This window comes from Zootoca vivipara, chromosome 2 (genome assembly GCF_965207765.1).
Source record: "Zootoca vivipara chromosome 2, rZooViv2.hap1.1, whole genome shotgun sequence".
NCBI classification, from domain to species: Eukaryota; Metazoa; Chordata; class Lepidosauria; order Squamata; family Lacertidae; genus Zootoca; species Zootoca vivipara.
The window spans coordinates 103,557,567-103,584,071 of NC_142584.1; the positions used below are offsets into that span (position 1 = coordinate 103,557,567).

The following is a 26,505-nucleotide window of genomic DNA, read 5'->3' on the forward strand; positions in this document are numbered from 1 at the left end:
GCCTTTTAAACTCAGTCTTCAGCCAAAAAAAGCTCCCAGAGCGGCTTATGAAGATCATTAAGAAGGCACACGTTCGTAGAAAGGATTTTATGTAAGCATTGTTGATTTTATATTCATGTACAACAGCTGATAAAATAAAATGTAACTAGGTCATTTCAGGAACACATTGTCCACACAGTGAATGCAGAAAATTCACATTCTAGCTACTGAATAGGTTCCTCCCCATGTAATTAACTAGAAGCCATTTAAAAAAGTCTATTTAAAAAGTCCTTTTTAGATACCGGTATGTGTCAGTGTTGTTAACTTCACCACAACTGTAGCATCCCACAAGGCCTGGAGCCATCCCTCCTTGAGCCCCATATGTTTTAAAATACTGGGCGTTTCTAGGCGACCTGTTTACTGTGCATTCATCCTGATTTGCTTGCAGGGAGGTTAGATGATGTTGTGGCAAAGTGAGTGTCACCCCGCACCTTCCTGGTGCATTTTCCCGTCACGCTCCTTATGGCAAAAATAGTCCGCCGTTTTAAGGAAGCCGCTTTGTTTTGCAAGACTAACCGCGCAGCCTGAATCCGTTGCCCTGTGACTGAATCCCACGTAGCGGTTCTGGAAGTGCCCTTCGAAAGAAGCCCTTGCAAAAAGTCTCTGCTCGCCTCACAGTCATTATGAGGCTGATACCACTTAAAAGGGACACCGGGGCTTTCTGTGGTTCAGGCACCAGCAGAGAGAGACTCTCTGTACATAATTGGATACTCCTTTTGGACACTCACCAGAGGGCTCCTCTGAGACAGCCTCTCTCTCTCTCTCTCTCTCTCTGTATGTGTCTGTGTATGTCTGAATCCAGCCTCTGGGGCCTCAAATCTGCTGAGAGATTATGTAGGCTGCTGTTGCCGCACAAGCAGGTACAGCTGGATCATTGCACAGACCACATCAAACAAACAGTGGCTTCAGAACTAACACTTGCTTTCTCCCACCTCGTCGTTGAGTGCCTTCCCACGTTTCTTCAGGACATGTTTCTACATTGTGTCCCTGAACTAAGCCTGACTCAGTTCAAGGAAACCTAGCCTACGTTCATGCCATACATTTAAAGCACCGTGATACCGGCTCGCTATGACGCACACCTGAGAGGTACCGGAACGGCACTCTGGGGCACCCCAGCTGAAATAAAAGCACTACCTAGAAAGCACGAGACAAGTGGGAAGCCGATTGGACCCGTGCTTTCTAGGTGCCAGGCAACTGTAATTGTGGATGAGCCCACTGTTTGCGCAACTGAAATAAATGGCAACTTTCCCCCCTGCCTCCATTTCTATCCCCTTCCTCTCTTGCCTCCCCACTTTTAAATTACAGTACAGCATGTAAGCTCCTCAGGGCAGGCAGCTGTCATCCTCTGTTTTGTAAAATGCCCTTCACATTGAGTGCTTGTCTACGGGGTGGGGCATTAAATTTCTCCAGGGCTTCCATCTATTTACACTAGAAACCCAAGGGGGTTGGCCTCTTAGCTCGGTGGCAGAACATCTGAACCTAGGACATCCTAGGTTTAGACCCCATGGGGCAAATGTAAGGTTCTGCACTAAGGCAGAAAGAACCAGCAGCACAAATATAAGATGGGGGACACCTGGCTTACTAGTAGTACATGTGAAAAGTGGTGGACCACAGGCTTAACATGAATCAACAGTTGGACAAACAGGCCAAACCCTACGCTAAAGGATAAAAAGGTAAAGGGACCCCTGACCATTAGGTCCAGTCATGACCGACTCTGGGGTTGCGGCGCTCATCTCACATTATTGGCCGAGGGAGCCGGCGTACAGCTTCCAGGTCATGTGGCCAGCATGACAAAGCCGCTTCTGGCAAACCAGAGCAGTGCACAAAAATGCCGTTTACCTTCCCGCTTGGAATGACATCAGGAATCCTGACATCAGGAATCACAAGACAGAGAAACCAGTAGGAGAACACTTCAATCTCCCAGGACATTCTATACAAGATCTCAAAGTAGCTGTTTTATTACAGAAAAATTTCAGAAACAGACTGGAAAGAGAAGTTGCTGAATTGCAACTCATTACCAAGCTTAAAACCATGGAGGGACCTGGTCTGAATAAGGACACTGGATTTTTATCTCATTATTCATGATCAAGCTTTCTTTAGCACCCCTTGCTTTTTCCTGCAAGACTAATTGCAGTCGTTAACAGTCATCAACAGGTTTACCTCTCCTATCAGCCAATCACCCATTCCCACCACCCTTCTGAGTAATACCCCTCCCCACCCTCTGACTATACATAAGGGTCTGGTGACTTCTGCTTCAGTGTATCTGAAGAAGTGTGCATGCACATGAAAGCTCATACCTATGACAAACTTAGCTGGTCTCTAAGGTGCTACTGGAAGGATTTTTTTAATTTTGTTTTGACTGCATCAGACCAACACGGCTACCTACATGAATCAACAGTGTGATGCAATGGCAGAAAAGGCTAATGCTACATCAACAGAAGTACAGTGTCCAGATCAAGGGAAGTATTAGTACCACTGTATTCTGCCTTGGTCAGACCACGCTTGGAATACTGTGTCCAGTTCTGGTACCACAATTTAAGAAGGATGTTGACAAGCTGGAACATGTGCAAAGGAGGGCGATCAAGATGATCAAGGGAGGGTCTGGAAACCAAGCCTTGTGAGGAACAGTTGAAGGAGCTGGGTATGTTTAGCCTTGAAAAGAGGAGACTAAGAGGAGAGATGAAAGCCATCTTCAAATATCTCAAGGGCTGCCAGGTGGAGGATGGAGCAAGCTTGTTTTCTCCTGCTCTAGAGGGTAGGACTCTAACCAGTGGCTTCAAGTAATAAGAAAGGAGAGTCCAACTGAAAATACGGAAGAACTTTAAGAGCTGTTCGACAGTGGAACAGACTCCCTCTAGAGGTGGTAGACTCTCCTTCCTTGGGGGTTTCAAGCAGATGTTGGGTGGCCATCTGTCATGGATGCTTTAATTGAGATTCCTGCATTGCAGGAGGTTGGACTAGATGACCCTACGGCTCTTTTCCAGCTCTCCAATTCTATGATTCTAAGTAGAGCTCGGGAAGTCTCCTGTTTGAAACCCCAGAGAGCTGCTCCTGGCCAGCCATGGGTCTCCATCCCAGGGGTGGCCAACTCCCAAAAGACTGCGATCTACTCACAGAGTTAAAAACTGGCAGTGATCTACCCCCTTTTGGGGGGGTTCAGGTCAAGGTTGTTGAGCTTTTTAGGGAAGAGGAAAGCCCTATTTTGTGGGGTTCAGGTCAAAGTTGTTGACCTTCTTTTAGGGAGGAGGAAAGCCACATTTTTGGGGGGTGCAAGGCAAAAATGTTAAGCTTTTTTTTTAGGGGAGCTAAAGTTGTTGAGCTGCTTTGGGGGGGGAGCCAGTGATCTACCAGTGATCTACCACAGATGTCCAGTGATCTACCGGTAGATCACGATCTACCTGTTGGACGTGCCTGCACGTAGACAATACAGAGATGGGTGTACCAAGGGTGCAACAGTTTCCTATTTTATAGGTCACATCTGCTATATGTCTACTCAGGAGCACCAATCATCCTCACCAGCTCCTCGCCCAGCAGCGAATCAGGAGAAAGGAATGAGGAAGTTAGCAGAGTGGAGAGAGGGCTGTCTGTCTCATGTACCAGAGCCCCAGCACCTCCGAAAGAGGGATAGGGGAGGAGGAGCAAAGAAGGCTTTCGGACACAGGGCAGCCAGGAACCCTTCCCTCCGACGCCTGAATTGAGGTGCTTGCCCACCCGTAGAGCCAGGCTTTTATGCTGGGCGAAAACCCGCAGGAAGCCATTGCGGGGTTCTGACACAGACTGAGCAGTCATGTTTGCTGATGTTCTTGCACTGTAAATAGCATGCACAATAAAACCCTGAAAGACAAGACGGAGTGGAGCGTCTTTACTCAAGAGTAGCCGCAGCCATCTCTGACAGGAGTAATCCCCACTGAGCTCAATGGAACCCATTCCCAGGTGAGTGCCATGAAAGATTGCAGCCTCAGTTCTTGTAGACAAGAGACGGGAGAAAAAGCAGGCTATGAGACGAGAAGTTGGCATTTAAGCAATGGGGGGAACCTCACGGCATGAGAAATGTTCCAGGCTTGCAGGCATAATGAGCTGTCTGCCTGTCTACCCATTGTCCATTTGAGGAGGATTAATTCTGATGAGAACGAGGTTTTCCCCATTAGCTATATTAGGAAAAAAGCCCCACGACAGATGTGAAGGCGTTAGAATCCATTTTCAGCAGCGGCGAGATTTAATTGGGCAGCATCTAGTGGTTGCTGGGGACTAGTGGGGGCTGGTTGGGCGGAAGGCAGGGAGGCCACCAGTAGGGGGAGCCAGAGCCAACGGTAGGCACAGCCGCCCCCTGATTGTCTGTGAATATGAAAGCAGGCAGGTGGGGTTGGTTGAGGGCAGGCTGAAGGTTGATGGGGCAGTGCCCCTTCCGCCCTCATGGGCCACCTTCCACCGGCCGTTTCTAAGGCTCAAGCCAATTTTCTGCTTTCTCGTAGTGCGATAAACAAGTAAGATATTATTGCTATTGCAAATGCTTTAATTGTTCTGTAAGCGCTGCCATTATTTTACTTCACTTCAGTAGCGCTTTGAGGTGGACAAGAATATCTTCCTGTCCCTCCGTGCTGCCCAGGTGGTGAAGCAAATAGTATTATAGCAGCCAACCTACTTACTTGACAAATCTTCTTTTAGCTTTTTGACTAGATCCGTCACCTCCCACTGACGACAGTGACATACTGCCGCCCACCCCACCCCCCTAACCAAATATTGACAGCTTGGCACACTTACCAGGATCAGACTTTGAGAAAGTATCCATGTCCAACAGGTTCCTGGGGAAATCGATAAGCAAAGGGGTAGAAAGAAAGATAAGAATGTGAGTTTGGAAATAGAGAAAGGCCGGAACGTGAAGTGAAGTGAAGCGAAGTGGGCTGTGTGTGTGTGTGAGAAAGAGGGGGGGTAGAGGTCCCATCTACACTATGCTTCTAAAGCAGTATCATGCCACTTTAAACAGTCATGGCTCCCCCACAAGGAATCATGGGAAGTGTGGCATGTTAAGGGTACAGAGGGCTGCTAAGAGACCCCTATTCCTCTCAATTCTCTGCAAGGGACTCTGGGAATTGTAGTTCTGTGAGGAGACGGGGGTCTGCCAAGAAGTCTCAGCACCCTTACCAAACTACAGCTCCCAGGATTCCTTGGGGGGGGGAGCCACGACTGTTCATAATACGGCTTCAAATATGCAATGGTGCAGACAGGGCTTAAGGATCAAAGTCATGAGCCTGGGATTCGTTCCCTTCCCTTCTGTTTCCCCCGACAGCAAAGTCACCTTGAGCGTTCTCAGCCGCTTCCCTTCTCTTGTGTTGTTAGCTTTATTAATGCATCTGAATTAAGATCATTAAAAGAGGCAATCAAATCTGTAGTCAGTCCCAGCTTCGTGCTGGAGAGAGGAGGAAAGAGCCGATTCACAGCCCTCTCTGCCCCCGAGAAAATCCTCAGGGAGGAATTTCTGAGCAGTAGACCTGAGAAGGAAAACAAGGAAGATGAGGGGGCAAGGTGGGCCTACCTACAGGCCCCCCTCGTGGCGAGACCTTGTGCCCTTATTGGATGCAGAATCCCTTCCCCTCTGTTGCTAGGACACTTCAACTGAGGTTTAAGTACAATTAACAGCCAGGCTCTTGTCACAGATCTGACTCCAACTGGGTGAGAAAACCCAGCAGTTCTGTATTCAGCCCAGAACTCTGCAAACAACTCGAATAAGCAACTGAAATTTAAATCTCTCTCGCTTGGTCACAGACATATACCATTCAGAAAGCTGCTGCTGCCAGCCCGTGTTGACAATACCAGAAGTCTGTCCCAATCTAAGGCAGCTCCCTATGTTTGGGCAAGCTTCCAGCTAATTGATTATCTTCTTCATTATTGTAATTATTCGGGTTTTTTTTAAACTATTCCCCCTGAAAATAACATAAGCAAAGCTTCCTTAAGGTTCTAGTCAAGAAGGAAGATTATTTTGAACATGTGCAGGGGTCTTAGGGCATAGGCATAGTCAAGAGGGGAGGGCTGCCCCCCTAAATCAATCAAAATCAATACAGTCCCAGTGGGGCGATTGTAGAGGTCAGGGGCAGAATTTTAGGTAATTATACATAGACCACTCCAATCTCTGAAGTGATGGACAAATGGGAACATTCAAGCCAAACAAAAGTTATCAGTTTCCTGTTCTATGTAAGCCTGCAACTTACGCACATTTAACTTGTGTGCATTCTGCTTTGCACACGTGGCAAAAAAATGTAGAAAGAACTAATACCGGTAAAAGGTAAAGGACCCCTGGGTGGTTAAGTCCAGTCAAAGGCGACTATGGGGTTGCGGTGCTCATCTCGCTTTCAGGCCGAGGGAGCCGGTGTTTGTCTGCAGATAGCTTCCGGGTCACGTGGCCAGCATGACTAAACCACTTCTGGTGCAACGGAACACCGTGATGGAAGCCAGAGCGCACGGAAACGCCGTTTACCTTCCCGCTGCAGCATTACCTATTTATCTACTCCAGGGGTTGTCAACCTGGTCCCTACCACCCACTAGTGGACGTTTCAGGATTCTAGGTGGGCGGTAGGGGGTTCTACGGCACGAGCTGAATCTTCCTTCCATCGAGCACTGGTGGGCTGTAAGGAAATTTCACCACCAAGAAAGATGCACTAGTGGGTGGTAGGTATAAAAAGGTTGACTACCCCTGATCTAGGTTGGCAGGAGCTGGGACTGAGCAACGGGAGCCCTAGGCTCTGTCGTTTAACCCACAGCGCCACCCGGGTCTCGTCAAAGTGCAAGTAGATAAATAGGTACCACTACAGCAGGAAGGTAAGCGGTGTTTCTGTGCGCTGCTTTGGTTCGGTAGAAGCGGCTTAGTCATGCTGGCCACATGACCTGGAAGCTGTACGCCGGCTCCCTCGGCTGTGAGCAACAGCAATGGCTAGTACACAGTCTTTTTGTGAATAGTGAAATTTATTCCAAATAGAAAAAACAAAGGCAGACTGCCACATCATGCTCAAGGCCACTAGTTAATCAGATGATGACTCATCTAGCTCTCTAGCGTGATTCCGTCTCCTTTTAACCCTACGCTCAAACACCTCCCTCTGCTTCCGTCTGTATTGCAATTTCCTCTTATCCTGTAACCCTCCCCTCCTGCGTTCTTTTAACCTTAAAGACCCAGGAACAGGCTCGGACAAACTCTCTTCTGAGGTTTGATGAGCTTCTGGCATTTGCTCACCCCTCCCAGCCAGTTCCTCAGCCCTTATCAAAACATGCCTCCCTTCCAGTTCCGGGCTATCAGCCAAGTCCGACAGCTGAGCCTCCTCACTTATCGGCTCTAACCTAACATCATCCCCCCCTCTAGGGGCCTCTTCTCCTTCCTCCTGCCTTCGTACTTCCTTACTTGGGGCGTTATGAGATACCCCCCACCATTCTCCCTCTTCACTTCCCCAATAACTGCAACCCGGTTGCGGCTCTTCTATTTCTTCCTCCTCTTCAGACCCACCATTCATTTCAGCTTCCCAATCTGCCTGTTCTGCCTGCTCCTCTACCCAACCCGGGGGTTTGGGTTTATTAGGGTACCTACGGTGAAACTCTCTCTGCAGCCTGGATGCATGTATATCGCTCGCATTCACCCACGAGTTCTCCTCTGGTCCGTACCCTTTCCAAGCCACCAAATACTGTACCCCCCTGCCTCTTCTACGAGAGTCTAATAGCTCAACCACTTCATATTCCGGTTCACCCTCCACCCAGATGGGCAAGGGTGGTGGCTCCTTCCTCTTCTGATACTGGTGTCTTGGCGTTACTGGAGATAGGAGTGATCGATGGAACACCGGGTACATCTTCATTGAAGCCGGTAAGCGTAACTTATACGAAACAGGATTAATTTGTTCCAACACTTTGAATGGCCCTACCCGTTGCGGCAGTAACTTCCTACAACGTCCCTTGCTCGGCCAATCTTTAGTGGATAGCCAAACTTGGTCCCCTACCCGTATCTCCTTGCCCACTTGTCGGTGTTTATCAGCTTCGGCCTTATACTGAGCCTTCGCCTTTTCTAGCTGTTCCCTCAGAATACTGTGCAGCGATTCCATTTCTTCTGCGAACTGTTCAGCTGCAGGCACTGCCAGACTGTCCCCCTGACCCGGAAACATCCGTGGATGTCGCCCATGGCAGGCAAAAAATGGCGTCTGCTGTGTAGAAGTGTGTACGGCATTATTATAAGCGAACTCAGCCAACGCTAGTTTCCCAACCCAGTCATCCTGTTGATAATTCACGTAACAACGTAGGTACTGTTGCAACGTCGCATTCGTCCGTTCGGCCTCCCCGTTTGTCTGAGGGTGCCGAGCCGAAGAGAGGCACACCTCCACTTTCAGCAGTTGCATCAGTCGCCTCCAAAACTGAGAGGTAAATTGCGTTCCCCTATCTGACACAATCTTCTGTGGCAATCCATGTAATTTAAACACATGTTCTATGAAGAGTTGAGCGGTCTCCTGTGCTGATGGTAATTTCTTGCAAGGAACAAAATGTGCCATCTTGGAGAACAGATCTACTACCACCCAAACCACTGTCTGCTTCTGCGACTCGGGCAAATCAGTGATAAAGTCCATAGCAATACCTTCCCACGGCGCTTGTGGCGTGGGCAGTGGTTGAAGAAGCCCGGCTGGTGTTTCGCGAGGTCTTTTGGCCTGTTGGCACACTTCACATGCTCGGACATACTCCTTGACCTCCTCCTGCATCCGTGGCCACCAAAAATCCCTTGATACCAGACGTTCCGTCTTCCACTGCCCAAAATGTCCTGCTGTTGGACTGTCATGGCATTGTCTCAGCACCCTAGCACGAAGTTCTCCTTCGGGCACATAGAGAGCCTCTCCCTTGTACAGCAGCCCTCCTCTCTCAGTAAACTCCTTCACCTGGACTTCCCCCTTTCGTATTGCCTTCCTCTTCTCTCTAGCGAACCCATCCTCCTGCGTTTGTTGCAGAAAGTCTGACCGTTCTAGTGCTGTCATTGTTGCTAGCTGCAGTTGTTCGGGGCTCAGGATCAATCTCCGTTCTGACCCGGTCTCTATTCCGGAATACTCCGGTTTTCGGGACAATGCATCCGCCCCCTGGTTCTGAGCACTAGACACATACTTTATCCGGAAATTGAACCTGGCGAAGAATTGCGCCCACCTAATCTGTCGTTGGTTCAAGTGACGAGCCGTCTGCCAGTACTCCAGGTTTTTATGATCAGTGCGTACCTCCACTTGATGCTGCGCCCCCTCCAAGAAATGCCGCCATGTTTGTAGAGAATCCTTTATTGCCAACAACTCTCTCTCCCATATAGTATAATTTTGTTCTGAAGAGTTTAACTTCCTTGAGTGAAAGGCGCATGGTCTCAGTTCCCCTTTGTCATCTTCCTGGAGAAGCACCGCCCCAATCCCTTTGTCTGATGCATCTGTTTCCACGACCATCGGCTTGTACGGGTCCGGGTGAACCAAGTATCTTTCCTCCACAAACAAGTTCTTAAGCCTCTCAAAAGCCCTCTGGGCTTCCTGAGTCCATTGAAACGCTTTTTTGCCTTTCAAACAATCTGTTATCGGTGCTGTAAGTCCTGAATACCTTGGTATAAACTTCCGATAATAATTGGCAAACCCCAAGAATCTTTGTACATCCTTTCGAGTCTTGGGTCTTTGCCATGACACTACTGCCTGTACCTTTGCTGGGTCCATGTGCACCCCCTCTGGGGTGATTCTGTAGCCTAAGAACTCTACTTCCGTTACGTGAAAATGGCATTTCTCCAACTTAGCGTACAATCGGTGATCTCTTAGACGCTCTAACACTTCCTTCACGTGTTGTACGTGTTCTTCCAGACTCTCCGAATAGATTAATAGGTCATCTAAATAAGCGAGGACAGAACGATCCAACAGGTCGGACAGCACGTAATTAATAAATGCCTGAAAGGTGGCCGTGCCCGACTGTAAGCCAAACGGCATCACAAGGTATTCAAAGGTCCCGTACCTGGTGTTAAAGGCCGTCTTCCATTCATCCCCCTCTCTTACTCGTATCAAATTATATGCCCCCCTCAAGTCCAGTTTCGTAAAAATTTTAGCCGACCGCAATCTCTCCAGTAAATCCCCAATTCGCGGCAACGGGTAACGACTGGGAATCATGCGCTGGTTGATCTTTCTATAATCAACTACAAGTCTTTTCTCAGAAGAGTTCTTCTTATCCACAAAGAAAATTGGAGCTCCTCCCGGAGTCTTGGTAGGCCGTATGAAACCCCGTTCCAAATTTTTTCGCAGGAACTCCCTCAATTCTACCAACTCCGCTTCTGACATTGAGTATATACGACTGGCGGGTATCTCGGCCCCTGGCACCAGATCTATTTTGCAATCGTACTGGCGATGCGGTGGTAGCCGATCTGCCTCCTTCTCGCAGAATACGTCCCTAAAAGACTTATACTGCGGGGGTATTTGACTCTCTTCTCCAGTGAGAGGACCACAGTCTGTCGTACCGTTGGCCTCACCATTCCTCTCCGCCCTGATTCCCAAACAATGAAGTCGGCAATACACCGACGAAAAGGTAATCGATCTCTGGCCCCAGGAGATCATCGGATCATGACGGGATAGCCAGCTCATCCCCAAAATCACGGGGTAGGAGTTCAACCTGGTGATATGGAATGCAATGACCTCTCGGTGTCCCGGCAGTTCTAGACCAATTGGCATCGTGGCCTCTGACACACAGCCAGACAGTAACACCCTACCATCAATAGTTCTTACTTCTAAAGGTTCTTCCAATGATTGTGTCTCTATTCCCAACTTACTCACCAAGTCCACATCTATGAAATCAGTCGAGGCTCCAGAATCAATAAGAACTTCCACACACTCGCTCCTTCCATCGGGGAGTCGTAGCGTTGCGACTGCTGTAATTACTGGTAAGATCGGTCCAGGTGGAAGCCCTTCAGGTCTCTTTCCTCCCAACCCGAGGCCTCCAGAACGGGCTGGGTCATCTCGTTTCCCGACTGCTCCACTCTGACCTCTCCAGGTGTTGTTACATTTGTGCCAGACAGCGCACCTCGGTTTCTTCCCACAGTACACTGACGAGCCACGTGATTGGGGGAGCCACAGGTAAAACACAACCGCTCTCTCCACCTTCTCTCTCTCTCAGCGTGTGTAATACTAGGTGCTTTACCCCTTCTGATAGAACTACGTTGCATGGGTACCTCTTCCTCCACCCTTCGTGATTCCGGAGTCTCTAAGGGCACAAATGTCCTGTGGCTCTCTGACCTTCCTTGGCTCCTACGCAACTTGTCCAGCGATTGGAACCTCAGGTCTAGTTGTAAGGCGACTTGTGCCACCTCTTCCAAGGTATTCACCCTGGGATTTTTTGCCAACTCCAGCCGAATCTCTTCACTGAGTCCCGCCTTAAACAATCCAACCAAGGCCTTTCCTTCCCAGCCCAGTTGTCTAGCAAGCCTCACAAAAGAGGACCAGTACTGCGCTACAGTTCCCTTTCCTTGCTTGAGGCTCAAGAACTCCTGTTCCCACTCTGCCTCTTGTGCAGGATTCCTGAACATGCTATCCAAAAGCTTCAAGAAGGCTGATAAATTGGTGAGCACTCGGTCATTAGACATTAGGTAAGGGGCAATACACTGCCGCGCCTTCCCTTCCAAAAGCCCCACCACCAGGGCCACTCTGGCATCATCATCTCTGTATTCTTCTCCCTTAAGCCTTAAATAATACAAGCAGGAAGCCCGAAAGGAATCATACTCTGCACTGCTCCCACTAAAACGTGGGGGAAGGGGAACTAAATTCTTTGCCACTTGCCTTCCAGATAAATCAGAGAGCTGTCTTGCTTGTTCTGAGGTCACTCCTTCCAGCCGCGCTAATCTTGCCTTTAACTCTTGGTTCTCTGCCCAAAGCGCCTGAGTAGTATCTTCTACCTTCATCTCCATTGCTGTTGCTGGTGCTGTTGCTGATAAATCCCCAGCCGGTTCCTTCTCTTCCATTCTTGCTTAAAACTACGTGCTTCCTCTTCAGCAGCAAGTTAGATGAGTCATGCTGTGAGCAACAGCAATGGCTAGTACACAGTCTTTTTGTGAATAGTGAAATTTATTCCAAATAGAAAAAACAAAGGCAGACTGCCACATCATGCTCAAGGCCACTAGTTAATCAGATGATGACTCATCTAGCTCTCTAGCGTGATTCCGTCTCCTTTTAACCCTACGCTCAAACACCTCCCTCTGCTTCCGTCTGTATTGCAATTTCCTCTTATCCTGTAACCCTCCCCTCCTGCGTTCTTTTAACCTTAAAGACCCAGGAACAGGCTCGGACAAACTCTCTTCTGAGGTTTGATGAGCTTCTGGCATTTGCTCACCCCTCCCAGCCAGTTCCTCAGCCCTTATCAAAACATGCCTCCCTTCCAGTTCCGGGCTATCAGCCAAGTCCGACAGCTGAGCCTCCTCACTTATCGGCTCTAACCTAACACTCGGCCAATAACGCGAGATGAGCGCCGCAACCCCAGAGTTGGTCACGACTGGACCTAATGGTCAGGGGTCCCTTTAGCTTTACCCCTGATCTACTTGCACTGCCGTGCTTTCTCAACTGCTAGGTTAGCAGGAGCTGGTACAGAGCAATGGGAGCTCACTCCGTCGCGCAGATTCGAACCGTCAACCTTCTGATCGGCAAGCCCAAGAGGCTCAGTGGCTTAGACCACAGCACCACCCGCATCCCAAAAAGAAATAATACAGGGGCAGGAAAGGGGTGGACGTCCGGGGGGGGGGAAGGCTTTGGCAATCCCACCCACCGTTGAACCCAAAGTGATTATATGTGATTTTTGCTTTAGGCATGATCCCCGGAACGTAACCCCTGTGTAAATTGTGGGCTTACTGTACACAGAATCACACATTTAATACAGAGCTTGTGAACTCTTTCATTTAAAAAGAAGAAGAAGAAGAAGAAGCAAGATGCCAATGGTTGGTTAGAAAAGATTGGAAACCTGTTTTTTTTTAAAAAAAGCAAGTTTGCTAGCCCTTATGGTTGATTAGAAACGCTAGCCATCCTGGTGGGTTAGAAAAGCTTGGGAACCCTTGGCTGTGGTGTGGGTGCAGTCTGGCAAACCAGATGCGGGGGGTGGGGAGTACATCTCTCTTTCATGCCTTTTCCCCACGAGCCATCCTCTCATCTCCTTGCACTCTCTGTCGTCCCCCCCCCCCCGCCCTTGCTGAAAACTTTCCCATTCTTTGAAACTGTTAATCTTAGAAACCGAATGAATTATGTAGCCAAACTGGATATATGCAGATGTACCCGAGTTGCATAATTCATTCTGAGTACAGATCTGAGGTTTCCATGGAACAGAAGTCGGGAGGCTTTCGATGCCGAGTGTATCCTGCCTGCCATGGTGCCTGCTCTCAGGGCGACATTCGTCTCCCCCCTCAGCTCCCAACGTATACTAAATTGACACGCTGTTATGCAGCTTTAGGGCAGATGCTTTGACCTCCCACAAAAGGACAGCCCAAGGAAGCTGGATATCAAGGCTGGGCTGGGGCTGGCGACGCTGCACTTTCTGTGGGCTCCCCACCCTGACCAGCAGCATCCATCCATTCATTTCAATAATTCCAGCGGGGCAGCTGTGTCAGGCACCATCTGCACTAGGGTGGCTTAGCAGTCGATCCCTCTTCCCAGGGGATTACTGAGAGCAGGTGGCGCTGTGGTCTAAACCACTGTGCCTCTTGGAGTTGCTGATCGGAAGGTGGCAGTTCGAATCCACGTGACGGGGTGAGCTCATGTTGCTCTGTCCCAGCTCCTGCCAACCTAGCAGTTCGAAAGCACACCAGTGCAAGTAGATAAACAGGCATTGCTGCAGAGGGAAGGGAAATGGTCCTGTTGTGCCAGATGCGGTTTAGTCCTGCTGGCCACATGACCCGGAAAGCTGTCTGTGGACAAACTCCGGCTCCCTCGGCCTGAAAGTGAGATGAGCGCCGCAACTCCAGAGTCGCCTTTGACTGGACTTAACTGTCCAGGGGGTCCTTTACCTTTTTATATAAAAAAACAAACCCAGGGGACTCTGGGAATTGTGGCTCAAATCCCAGGCTCATAACTTTGATCCTTAATCCCTGTCTGCACCATTGCATATTTGAAGCCATATTATGAACAGTTGCAGCTTCCCCCCCAAAGAATCCTGGGAGCTGTAGTTTGGTAAGGGTGCTGAGACTTCTTGGGAGACCCCTCGTCTCCTCACAGAACTACGATTCCCAGAGTCCCTTGCAGAGAATTGAGAGGAATAGGGGCGTCTTAGCAACTCTCAGCCTAGTTAACAAACCACACGCCCCAGGATTCTCTGAGGGAGGCCGTGACTGTTTAAAGTGGCATGATATTGCTTTAAATGCATCACACTTGATTCGTCTTTTTCTCATAGCTGGGCAATAGGTAGCCATCAGGTGAAACTCGGTGGGTGGGTTGGGGAGGACATTTCCCACACCCCAGGCAAAGGCCCAGCCTGAACAGGAAGCATTTTTAGCCCTTCCTGTGTAAAGCCAAGAGCCAGGGCTGTGTGAGAGGAACCACTCCTGTGCTCTTTATTCAAGGGAAGGGTTGAGAAACTTGTGGCCCCTCTCCCTGCAAATGCAGCTGGGCAGCAGCTGTCATTCACCCCAGCCAGCATGGCCAACCATCATGGATCATGGGAGTTGTAGTTCATCCCCACGCAGGTGGGGGTGGGAAACAGCGCTCCTACGTCTTTACGAGTTGTATAGAAGAGGGAATTTTGTGGAACTGATGAAATACAGTTCATCAAAGAGGTTCAGTGCTATCTCGTGTTGGACTGAATTGGCACAACAGATGATTAATTAAAAAAACATATAACTACAGGCAACTCGCCATTTATGCACATTCAAGGCACCTATGAACATGCACGCGACCATTACCACAAACCCGGAAGTGTGAAAACAGTCTCTAGCAATCCCACAAGCCTTTGCGAGTGCAATCCCAGGAGCCTTTGCACTGACCTTTGAGGTTTGTGGAGAGTTGGAGCAAGGAGGTTTGGAGGGTGTTTGCAGGCTTTTTCAATGGTGTTCCCAGTATACATAATTTCACTTACAGATGCACAGAGCATCAGAACGTAAAGGTAAATTTAAAGGACCCCTGGACGGTTAAGTCCACTCAAAAGGGGAGTTGCCTATAATTGGCTTTCCAATGCTATGACATCTGTGTAATAACTATATTTTGTGGGGGTGTCAATGGCTAATAACCCGATGATCACAGTCGGTACTTTCCTACATGTCTTTCCCTCCAGACCTCACTGTTTACAACACCACACAACTCCGTATAATGCTACATGCAGCTGATGAAATAGAGCGCGATCCATTAAACCTTACGATGCCTCAACAAATTTGTTAGTGTGCCACAGCACTCCTTCCTTATCCCTGTAAGAGGCTAACACTTCCGATAACCTAGCATCGTGTCTATTTTGGTCAGAAGAAGAAGAAGAAGAAGAAGAAGAAGAAGAAGAAGAAGAAGAAGAAGAAGAAGAAGAAGAAGAAGAAGAAGAAGAAGAAGAAGAGTTTGGATTTGATATCCCACTTTATTACTACCCTAAGGAGTCTCAAAGCGGCTAACATTCTCCTTTCCCTTCCTTGCCCACAACAAACACTCTGTGAGGTGAGTGGGGCTGAGAGACTTCAGAGAAGTGTGACTAGCCCTAGGTCACTCAGCAGCTGCATGTGGAGGAGCGGAGACGAGAACCCGGTTCCCCAGATTACGAGTCTACCGCTCTTAACCACTACACCACACTGGCTCTCTAAAGAAGACCTGCACAAAATGAGGGGCTCCTCCATCGAAAAAACTGGAGAGTTGTATCCCCTTAAAGGCTCCTCCAGGCTGACATTCTTCCTGATTTGCTTGTACTGTACAAAACATCCACAGATGTTAGATCTGGTCTTTACTGAGTATTTGTTCCAATTGGTATGCGGGGAAGTTATACCACGGCGAATGTTTATTCTGCATTCATCCTGGGGAATTACACCTCTCGCCTCATTAATTCATTAGTTCGTTCCACACCTTTCAGAGGACTTCCAGTCACTTTCTAAACAGCAAAAAGTCCGGTTGCTGTTGTTTTAAGTGCTTTTCTTGTGCTTGGGTGACAGGGTGCTTGAATTCACTTTACTTGCACGGGACCTAAATTTCTCAGCGTGTGTTTCAATCCCGCCTGAAAAAAAGAGGACTAGCGAGCTTATTGTGGAATAAGCTTTCAGAGGGTTTAAGGAAGTTTGCGCTGCTGTGACCCGCCCTGGGACCTTATGGCGAAAGGTGGTTAATAAATCAAAATGATAATAAAGAAAGTAATAATAATAATAATTTGTGACATCGGCCTCTTTGCTGGATTCACTTTCTTGCTGCACTGCATCTGCGCTGCTGATGATTCTCCTTCTACAGCATTCTGCACTTTGGGCCCAAGATGCAGAAGGTGGATAGCATGAAGCAAGGCGAGAGAGAATCCCCTGGAGATTGCAAGCATCGCTTCCAATCGGATGAGATGCAGCTCAAGCCTGCTCCGTGGCCACCCTGACTGCCTTCACTGGCCCCTGTGTGCTCCTTAACAGCAGCCCATATCAAGTTAATCTACGGGCGCTTCCCCCAAAACAACTTCTGCCTGTAGACGCGGAGCTGTCAAAGGAGTTTTATCTGCTGCTAAACGAAGCAGAAACACAAATTCTCTCATTATGGGCTGCACCAGGCAGAAATCAGGCTCTTTTCTTTTATATGTTGCTATTACAGAATCAAATAAGGAGTTCCCGAGAACATTTTGATGACAGTACACCTTTCTGCACAGGGCAGAGTCCAATACCTTTTGCGGCCTGAGGCACTGCAGCCATCGACAAGCCAAGGTTGTCCTTAGAATAGCTGTCCTGCACAGCCGCAACGTAACAACAAAACTACAGTAACTCAGCACAGATGGTTTGAGGGACTTTTTACAAGCCCAAGTCAAATTCTACTGTATAGGAACACACCGAGACAGACCATTGGTCCATATAGCTGAATATTGTCTCTACGCTGATGGGAAGTGTTTCTCTGGGGCTTCAGCCAGGGTTTTCTCTCTCTCTCTCTTGAGTCCTAACTGAGATGCTGTACCGCTGAGCCATGGCCCTAATGGTAGAATTACAGAATCGTAGCGTTGGAAGGGACCAGGAGGGTTCATCTAGTCCAACCCCCTGCAATGCAGGAACCTTTTGTCCAATGTGAGACTTGAACCCACAGTCTCATGCTTCTACCGACTGAGCTATACATCATGTCGTCTGCTTTTCCAGATCAGCTTTTGTTCGATTCCCCTCATTCCAACCCAGCCAGGACATTTTTCACCCTAACACTTTACGTTCATTAGGACAAAACAAAAGCAAAAACCCAGTGGCAAAAAAAACAAAATGAAACAAAAACCAATAGATTTTTTTGGAATATGTTATGTTCCACCTCCTTTTTGCTCACAGAGGAAGAAGACTGGAAATGGCTAGTGCTGAAATTCGGAGGCATTGTTTACTACAATATTTGCAGGGATCTTACGACAGCCTTTCCTAATCTGCAATCCTCCAAATGTTGTGAGACTCCAGCACCCATGAGTCTCAACCTGCATAACCAATGGCTAGGGATGATGGCTGGGGATGATGCAGTCCAACAACAGCTGGAGGGCAAGTTAGGGAAGCTCGTCCTAGGACTACTATGTGGTAGGTTTCTACTTTAGGCCGGCTACTAACAACTGGATAGCTCAGTTGGTTAGAGCATGGTGCTGATAAACACCAAGGTCGCAGGTTTGATCCCCATATGGGGCAGCGGCATATTCTTGCATTGTGGGGAATCGGAATAGATCAGTGTTTTCCAAACTTGGGTCTCCAGGTGGTTTTGGACCACAACTCCCAACATCCCTAGCTAGCAGGACCAGTGGTCAGGGATGATGGGAATTGTAGTCCCAAAACAGCTGGAGGGCCAAGTTTGAGAAACACTGGACTAGATGATCCTCAGGGTCCCTTCCAAGTCTACAATTCTATGTGCCCTACTTTACAGGGGCCAGCCCTTGATTTGAAAGAGTCCTCTTGTTTCAAGAGCTATCCAGTCCAGATCTTTCTTTCTTTCTTTCTTTCTTTCTTTCTTTCTTTCTTTCTTTCTTTCTTTCTTTCTTTCTTTCTTTCTTTCTTTCTTTCTTTCTTTCTTTCAAGAGAACGATCCCTAGAAGGGGGAGCAGGGTTTGGGGGTTTGAAGCTGACCATTGGCAGCAGCACCTGGCAGCAGACAAGTCGCCCTGCCTGCTTCTGTGAGATGTATCGCACTCTCAATTTGAATTATAGTTCTTATTTCTGAATTTGCACCAGCTGCACTTTATGCAGGTCTGTGTCCAATTCTGCACTGTTCTTTTTGGTGACGTTTAAGCAGCTACCTTCGTCTACCTCTGGGTCAATTCTGCAACGGAATGGGCCCCCAGGGTAGGAGTCTGTCCTAAATGGTTGCAATTAATAGTGTGTCTAACTCAATAGTTTAATAAGCTACAAATGGGCAGGAGGGGAGAACTGCAACATAAAACCGAACTATAAATTTTTAATTTTGATTTTAATTTTGAATAAACCTTTTATTGCCTCCTTGGCGTTGTAAGAGGCTGGCTTCCCCTTCTTTTTACACAGTTCTCTGAATCCTGTGTATGCTCTTCTGATGCCCAGTTGCAATTTCTGCTTTGGTTGAAATGGCGAGACCATAGCTATTAGCGGCAGACCACATGCTATCAACATGTGTTTTTACATAATGCGTCTGCTTTGCACTCTGAATTTTTTAAGTTCGCATCATTTGCTGCTTAGTGTATGTTGTTTTCAGCTTCCTTTCATTGTACAATTGTTTTGGAACTGCTTTGAATTTTTGTATTTTTTGCTGATCTTGTGAATTTTTGCTGATCTTGTGAATTTTTGTATTTTTTGCTGATCTTAAAAAAAACCTTTGAACCCTATATGCGATCCATTGGATGCCTACCCCAAAATGTGATCGATAAAATGAATAAATTCAAGGGTTCCATGCAGAAGGTCCCAGGCAGTAGCGTCGTGATACATTTCGAGGGGTAGGAACTCATATTAACTGCCCCCATAGCCGAACCCACAAGAAATATCCGACATTGCAGGTAAGCTTCACAAGAAACAACAACAGTACACGACTCAGGAATGCCACCAAAGAAAAGGAAACAAGTTTCCATCATCTTCTGGATTACTTTTCTCAATATCTGTCAAACCAACCTACCGACCAACTTGAAAGCCTTGTTATCACCTCATTCACTTTCCAGAGCAGGAGGCCATCAATTACCCTGGTGCCCCAGCACAGGAGGCAATTGCTCCTGCCCTGAAAAAAAATCCCCAGAGACCCACTGTCTTGCAACCCCCCTCACCCCACTGGTCTTCCCAGCTTCTGTCCCTGGCATCCTTAGTTAGTGTAGTGTAGTGCTTTAGAGTGTTGCATATGGGCCTGTAAGACCTGGGTTCAACTCCTCACTCAGGAAAATAATAATAATAATAATAATAATAATTTATTTATACCCCGCTAAATCTGGCTGTTTCCCAAGCCACTCTGGGCGGCTTCCAACAGAAAAATAAAATAAAATAATCGATTAAACATTAAATGCATCCCTAAACAGGGCTGCCTTCAGATGTCTTCTAAAAATCTGGTAGTTGTTTTTCTCTTTGACATCTGCTGGGAGGGCGTTCCACAAGGAGGGCGCCACTACCTACCGAGAAGGCCCTCTGCCTGGTTCCCTGCAACTTGGCTTCTCGCAACGAGAAGTGTCCAGGCAGAAGAATGGGGGTGGAGACGTTCCTTCAGGTATACTGGACCGAGGCCATTTAGGGCTTTAAAGGTCAGCACCAACACTTTGAATTTTGTACTTTCTCAGCCTGATGATCGTTTAGCTAGTCCGACACATATTCTTTAATCTCTTCCATTTTTCTCATTTTGGGCTCTCCTTTTGGAAAATCTCACAAAACATTATAGGTACCACAGTTATCACTCGTATTAATTCCCACTCCCCTTGTATCGACTTCTATTGGGAATAAAATGGGGAATGGTAGAACCAGGCATACCAGCTTGAGCTTCTTGGGGGAAAGGTGGGATCTAAATGTTAGAAATAAATAAATACCGGGCGATAGCAGGTGATAGGAAAGACCCCTCTCTTCAGAAGGGTCTGGAAATGTGCTGTCAGGATTTGAACCCGGACCTCACAGGTCATAGTCTGAAAAGCACAATAGCTCATGTATGAGCTTCAGCTAGGATGGCTCAGTCGGTGGAGCCCTCTTAATCTCAGGGCTGTGGGTTCAAGCCCCAAATTGGGCAAAATATTCCTGCATTACAGGGGACTGGACTAGAATTCAGGTGTCAGCAACCTTTTTCAGCAGTGGGCCGGTCCACCGTCCCTCAGACCATGTGGTGGGCTGGACTATTTTTTTGGGGGGGGGGAAATGAACGAATTCCTATGCCCCACAAATAACCCAGAGATGCATTTTAAATAAAAGGACACTTTCTACTCATGTAAAAACACGCTGATTCCCAGACTGTCCATGGGCCTGATTAAGAAGGCGATTGGACCGCATCCGGCCCACGGGCCTTAGGTTGCCTACGCCTGGACTAGATGCTCCCCGTAGTCCCTTCCAACTCTACGATTCTAAATCTTCACAAAACAAAACAAAAAACCCCACAAAAGCCAGATTAGGGCTGCAGCTTGGTGGAAGAGAATCGGTTTTGCATGCAGAAAAGAAGTGCCCAGTTCCATCCCATTCCTCCTTCCTGAAACGATGGAGGAGCTACTGCCTGCCAGTGTAGAAGATGCTGAGCTGGGTGGATCACACGGTGCAGGGCAGCTTCCTACATTCCTGTGTAGTTTGATAGGTAGGAAGAGGTGGAGATGAGGCTTGTGAGCAGACTTTTTCATTAACTGCTTCCAGGCCTGAAGCAAAAATCCAGGCTCAGCTGGGTAGAATGTAGCGCTGATTGTAGCACACCTGAAGCTTAACGAATAAGTAACTAGGAAGAGGCACGTTGACCCAAAACTGGTGAAATCTGAAAGGGGTAGTCGGGAGAAGCAGGAAGGTGCGTGCAAACTCCAAAGCGTCAGAAACGAACCATGAAGAAAAGCCTATTTGGGGGGCAACGGATCAGATCAGTGTTGGGAAACTGTGGCCCTCTGGGAGTTGTTGAGATTTGACTCGCAGAAGAAGTGTGCATGCACACGAAAGCTCATACCAATGACAAACTTTGGTGGTCTCGGAAGGTGCAACCGGAAGGAATTTTTTTTATTTTCTTTTGACCACGGCAGACCAACACGGCTACCTACCTGTAACTAGGGCACGGGAGGATGAGTGTTGTCATCCATCGACTTTTGGAGAGCCACATCATCCTCGGCCCTGTGTTGGGTGGTCACAGGTAGCAAGACTAAGCCACAGAACAGGTGGGAGGGGACCATTTAAAGACTCCCTCCCCCATGGATTAAGTCTTTCTGGTTTTGTGTTAAAGGAGCCTGGCTAGATGGGCCGAAATGCCTGTAAAGTCTTGCATTCCGTGACCACCTGGATGCCAGCAGGGCATGAAGGCGAGAGCCCGTATCTGTACTTCGTCTCCAGCCTCCGGGGCTCGGCAGCCTACTGCTGCTGAACATGGAGGCTCCATTCTACCATCGTGGCTAGGATTTCCGAGGAGCTACCCTCCTTGGCACGGCACCCTCTGCTTCATGCCTTGGCCCCCAAGCAGACTTGGCGTCTTTCTCAGCAACACAGCCCAGCATCTCGCTGCGAAGAGAGACATCCCTTCTGTTCACCGTGGGACATAGATTTCTGCTCTTCTCCAAGTGAAGTGGGTGATGCTTATCGCCTGTGGTAACCACTCTCCTCTGCCTGACAGGAGGAAGGCTTATTTTCTGTGTCCATTCAGGTCTATTTTTAAACACAGCCTCCAGGGGCTTGGATTGATTGGCTTATAGGCATTGCCGCGGTACGCAGGCCTTCTCCCTGCAGCCCAGGTTCCCCTCCACCCTTCTAGCTATCCTCGCACCCATCCTCCCAACACTCTGCCCACAGGAAAGGGAGGAGGAGGAGGAAGCCTGTTTTCCAGATACCTTATCTGCATACACTCCATAGGTCTAAAATACAGCACTTTATTTATTACACAGGTTTCAAATTCTGCAACCAGAAGCAAAACTTGCATTCCGATTATCAAGCTTACCCAAAACAAGCACCATTAATAAGTAGGCTTGAATCTCTCTGAACATGTTTTCGGCCCAAATTTGTGGTTTGGAGTTTATGTGTTGAGTATCAAAATACAGTAAGGGTAAGGGAAACAGAAATTTAAAATGAAGAGAGAGAAAAGAATTAGATATGTAAGAGCAGAGTGCCAGGGGCCAACTCCTATCTTCCTGAACAGTAGAGCTTTAAGGAGGAACAAACTCTTATCTCCAGACCATCAGAAGCCCCACCTAGTATCTCTCTCTGTTCTCTAGGCTTGCAGGAGCAACCAGCGACAGCTTTGCACATCTTTCACAAGGACTAGAAACCTGCTTCTTTTGCTAAGAGGATGTTAGGATTCTGCCCAAAGTACTGGATTTTGTGTTGCGACCAAATCCAGAGCTTTGCTGTGAGGATGAGTTTTGAGGAACCTGTACATGGTAATATCAAGCTAAGCTTAACCAGAAACAAATTAGCCAGGGGTGGGGGGGAGATAAGGTGATTAAGAAGTTCTAAAAGGCGAGTAATTGTCCAGTAATGAACACCCTCCCTTTCCAGGTACTTTGTTAGGGCAAGCAGCTGGACTCAACAGAAACTCCTGGCGTCTTCTAAACCTGTGATTCAAGCACACTGCACTTACACAATGACACCAGTGCAAAGCAGGTGCTATGCACATTTAGATGCTGATTAAAGTTATATGGAGATTGGGTCCATTCAAGCACCAACATGAAACACGAACAATATTGCAAAGGAAGGAGCAAGGACATCATGTTTGAAAAGCACACTCCAAGGGTGATACAAACACACGCTGGTTGCTGACAGCGAATGTACCAAATGCATACGGGCACCTCCACGCTCACTGCAATATGTGAATGGAACAGGATTGCTGACCTGAAAGAGCACATACAGCTGGGGGGAAATCTTTGAAGGCTGCAAGAGCCTAAGCGTTGCATGCACACACACACATACACAAACACACAGGTAAATGACATGCGTAACACCTGACTACAGCATGCACACATACAGTATATACACACAAATTCATGTGCCCTCGCTGTGCCCAGAGTGGCACGCACAAAACTGTACACACACCCACACCTCTCCGCGGCACCAATTCACTGGGCTCGTGAGATGTGCAAATTGTATAGCAACATGACTTGCACGCTAGGCTCCTAGATACCCCCACCCACCCTCACACAGTGTTGGACAATCGTGATGCACTTTTCTGCACAAGCGTGCGCCCACCCCGGGCGCTTCCCGGGCACTGTTTACATCGGGACAAATCCACGCGCATCCTGCAGGGCTCGCAAGCGGGGAGGCGTTTCTCTCTCCGTCAGGTTTCCCTCCCCGAAGTACTGTAAGCCCTGAGAAGAGAAGGGATGCACCCGATGCAGGCGCGGGGTGTAATAACGGGGCGAGCGGGGTGGATGGGATTTTCGGGGGCGCTCCCTCCTTCCTTGCCTTCCTCGCTCCCTGCCTGCCTTCCCCGACGCCCACCGCCCACCCACCCCTCTCACCTGCAAGAGACGGTGAGTTCCACCTTGGTGGCCGGCACCCTGGAGGGCGCGGACTCCATATCTCCGGGAGACGCCATCCCCGCTGGGCTCCAGTCGCGCTAGGGGCGAAGCGGGGCGCGCTCCATGGGGCGGGCAGCCGGAAGCACCGAAGCGCAGGAGGCTCCTTCGATCGCCGCTCTGGCTCGCTCCTTCTAGCCGCGTCCGCTCCCGCTCCAGGTGGCAGCACGTGTGTATGTTGTGGGGTGGGGTGGGGAGGGACCGCTGTAGGGCAGGGCGGGCTCCCCACTCTCCCGCCCTTCCTGCTTCCCGCCTTTGCCCGCCCCCAGGAGGCGCACTTCGTGCTCAGGCGCCGACGCCCGTCGGAGAGGCGCGGGGAGCCGTCCGAGGTGCTGAAATCCAACCGGACCGCGGCTGCCTTTCCAAAGGAGCGCAGGGCTGTCCAAGGCGCTCCTCGCTTCCTTTTCGGCCTTTCAGCGGGTCGCCCCTCGCACCCTCTCTCCCTCCCTCGGCGCCCTTTTTATTGCGGCTCCGCCCAGATGGGAGCCAGAGAGAGCGAGATGGGAGATGGGACCGGGATAGATCTCTCTCTCTCTTTCCCGGTTCCCCGGCTCTCAGTAAAGCGGGCCAGTTTGAAAGCTCCGCCGCTGTTCCGATGCGTGGGTTGGGCTATTTATAGACCGGGAGAGGAAGGCGGAGGAGCGGCGCAGCGCGACCCCGGGTCCTGCCTTGAAGCGCTCGCCCATCGCCGCGAGGGGGTGGCGGGGATTGGGGCACCATCAGGCGTGATCCCCACAAAAAAGTTAAAATAAAAATATGAGAACGATTGTATAAGGGGAAGTTGAAACTTGTTCGACTCTGCGACCAAGCTGGAGAGAGGTTGCGCAGCTCCAAGCTAATCGGAGTGAGTTGATGTTTTTTTCTAGGCGGAGCGGGGGCTCCTTTTCGCGGAACCGGTCTGGCAATGGGGTGCAAAACATTGCATTTCCCCTTTCTGGTTTACTCAGGAGCCATTGGTTTCACTGAGTTCAGAGGGGTTAATTTCCAGGGTGTACAAATTGATTGAAACCCGAAGCCTGATACGCCCAAGATCCAGTTTGTTTGAAGGGCTTGTGGGGTGGGGTGGGGGCGCTACAGTGCTCAAAAGTGTTAATACTTCGCTTAGCTTCCTTATTGCAGGTTTCAAGACGGGAGCCCCAGCTATCCATAGGAAAGGCAACATTATATCCCCCCGTTTTATTTATCCACCCTTCTCTGAAGCTTTCATAGATTGCTGGGAGAGGCAGGCAGTCCTACAAGTTGATTTCTCGTTCTTCTTTCTGAGCACTTCCACCCTCACCCATAGGACAGAAATGAGCTCAGCCAGTCATGCACACACAGTATGCTATTTTGGCCCTGCCAACCCCACCACAAGTTTTGGGGAAACTGTATCAGCAATTATACAAGATCTCAAAGCAGCTGTTTTATTACAGAAAAATTTCAGGAACAGACTGGAAAGAGAAGTTGCTGAATTGGAACTCATTACCAAGCTTAAAACCATGGAGCCACCTGGGATGAACAAAGACATTGGATTCTTATCTCATTATGCATGATCAAGCTTTCTTTAGCGCCTCAGCCCTTGCTTTCCCCCCCGCAGGACCAATTGCAGTCATCAGCAGTCGTTAACAGCCATCTACAGGTTTACCACTCCCATTAGCCCATCAAACATTCCCACCCACCCACCCCACCCTCTGTATATACATAAGGGTCTGACTCTTCTGTTTCAAGTGTATCTGAAGAAGTGTGCATGCACACAAAAGCTCATACCAAAAAAAAAAACTTAGTTGGTCTTTAAGGTGCTACTGAAGGATTTTTTTTATTTTGTATCAGCAAAGTAAGAGGAGAAAGAGGACCGAAAGGGATAGAGAACAGGTGGAAGTGCATTGATGAGCCCTGGGCTGATGGTTTGATGCAGCATAAAGAAGATTCCTAACTCCTAAGAACAGTGGAAGGAAAACATCGGTATGCTTTAGTGGAGAAACAGCCAATACCCTGGCACCACCCATGCCTACTGGAAGACACCCATGGATCATCCAGTCCAGAGGTGGGCAATTTGCAGAATGCGACCTCCAATGTGACCCGCCCAGCAGCCTTTGGGATTTCCCCAGAGTTACGTCTTAGTTCCTCAATGCTTTTGATGGAGAGGGATGGGTTCCTGGGATTATAATGGGAGCTCTTCGTATCCTGGATGGAGAGGTGTGCATGTAAGCGCTTGTTGCAGTACAAATTGCCCATCCCTCGCGAGCTGTACCTTCAGGGCTCTGGCTCCACCCATTTGCTGGCACACAGCACTCGGAAGAAAAGGCAAAGCCTAGTGGGGAGAGGTCCCCAATGTCTAAAGTTGAGTCCATGGCTGCCCTTGCCTGCACTTCTAAAGCAGAGTATGGGTGAAGAGAGAACTTGCTTCCTGACAATCTGATTTCATTTAAATAAAGGAACATTGTTGGGAAGTTTGCCTGGGCACTGTCTGGTGAGACACCTCGAAAGCCAGCTAGACTGGGCTGGCATGGATCTCCTTCAGATGACAAAAGAGCCCATCCCCAGCAAAAAATATGAAAAGGTATAGAATTATGCAAACAGGAAGAATGCAGAAGCTCAATTCAGATCGATGGAGGACAAGAACCTTAATTTTAAGCTCACAGGCCCAACTAGGGCTGCGGGAGTTTTGCCCAAGATCTGATGGAGCAGAGTGGGATGGATAGATTCAACTTCCCTTAGTAACTG

General features: G+C 48.7%; 1 protein-coding gene across 1 annotated transcript in view; it reads right to left on the bottom strand.

Moving 5' to 3' along the window:
* CPNE9 (copine family member 9) overlaps positions 1-26,320 on the bottom strand; it is a 63,434-nt gene extending 37,114 nt beyond the window's left edge. The window contains exons 1-2 of the mRNA XM_088662651.1: positions 23,746-26,320; positions 4,801-4,841 (exon numbers count right to left, since the gene is read on the bottom strand). Of these exons, the coding sequence (XP_088518777.1) occupies positions 4,801-4,841; positions 23,746-23,822 (118 nt within the window). The 5' untranslated portion in view covers positions 23,823-26,320. The remainder of the gene's footprint in view (positions 1-4,800; positions 4,842-23,745) is intronic.
* Positions 26,321-26,505: the final 185 nt, after the last annotated feature.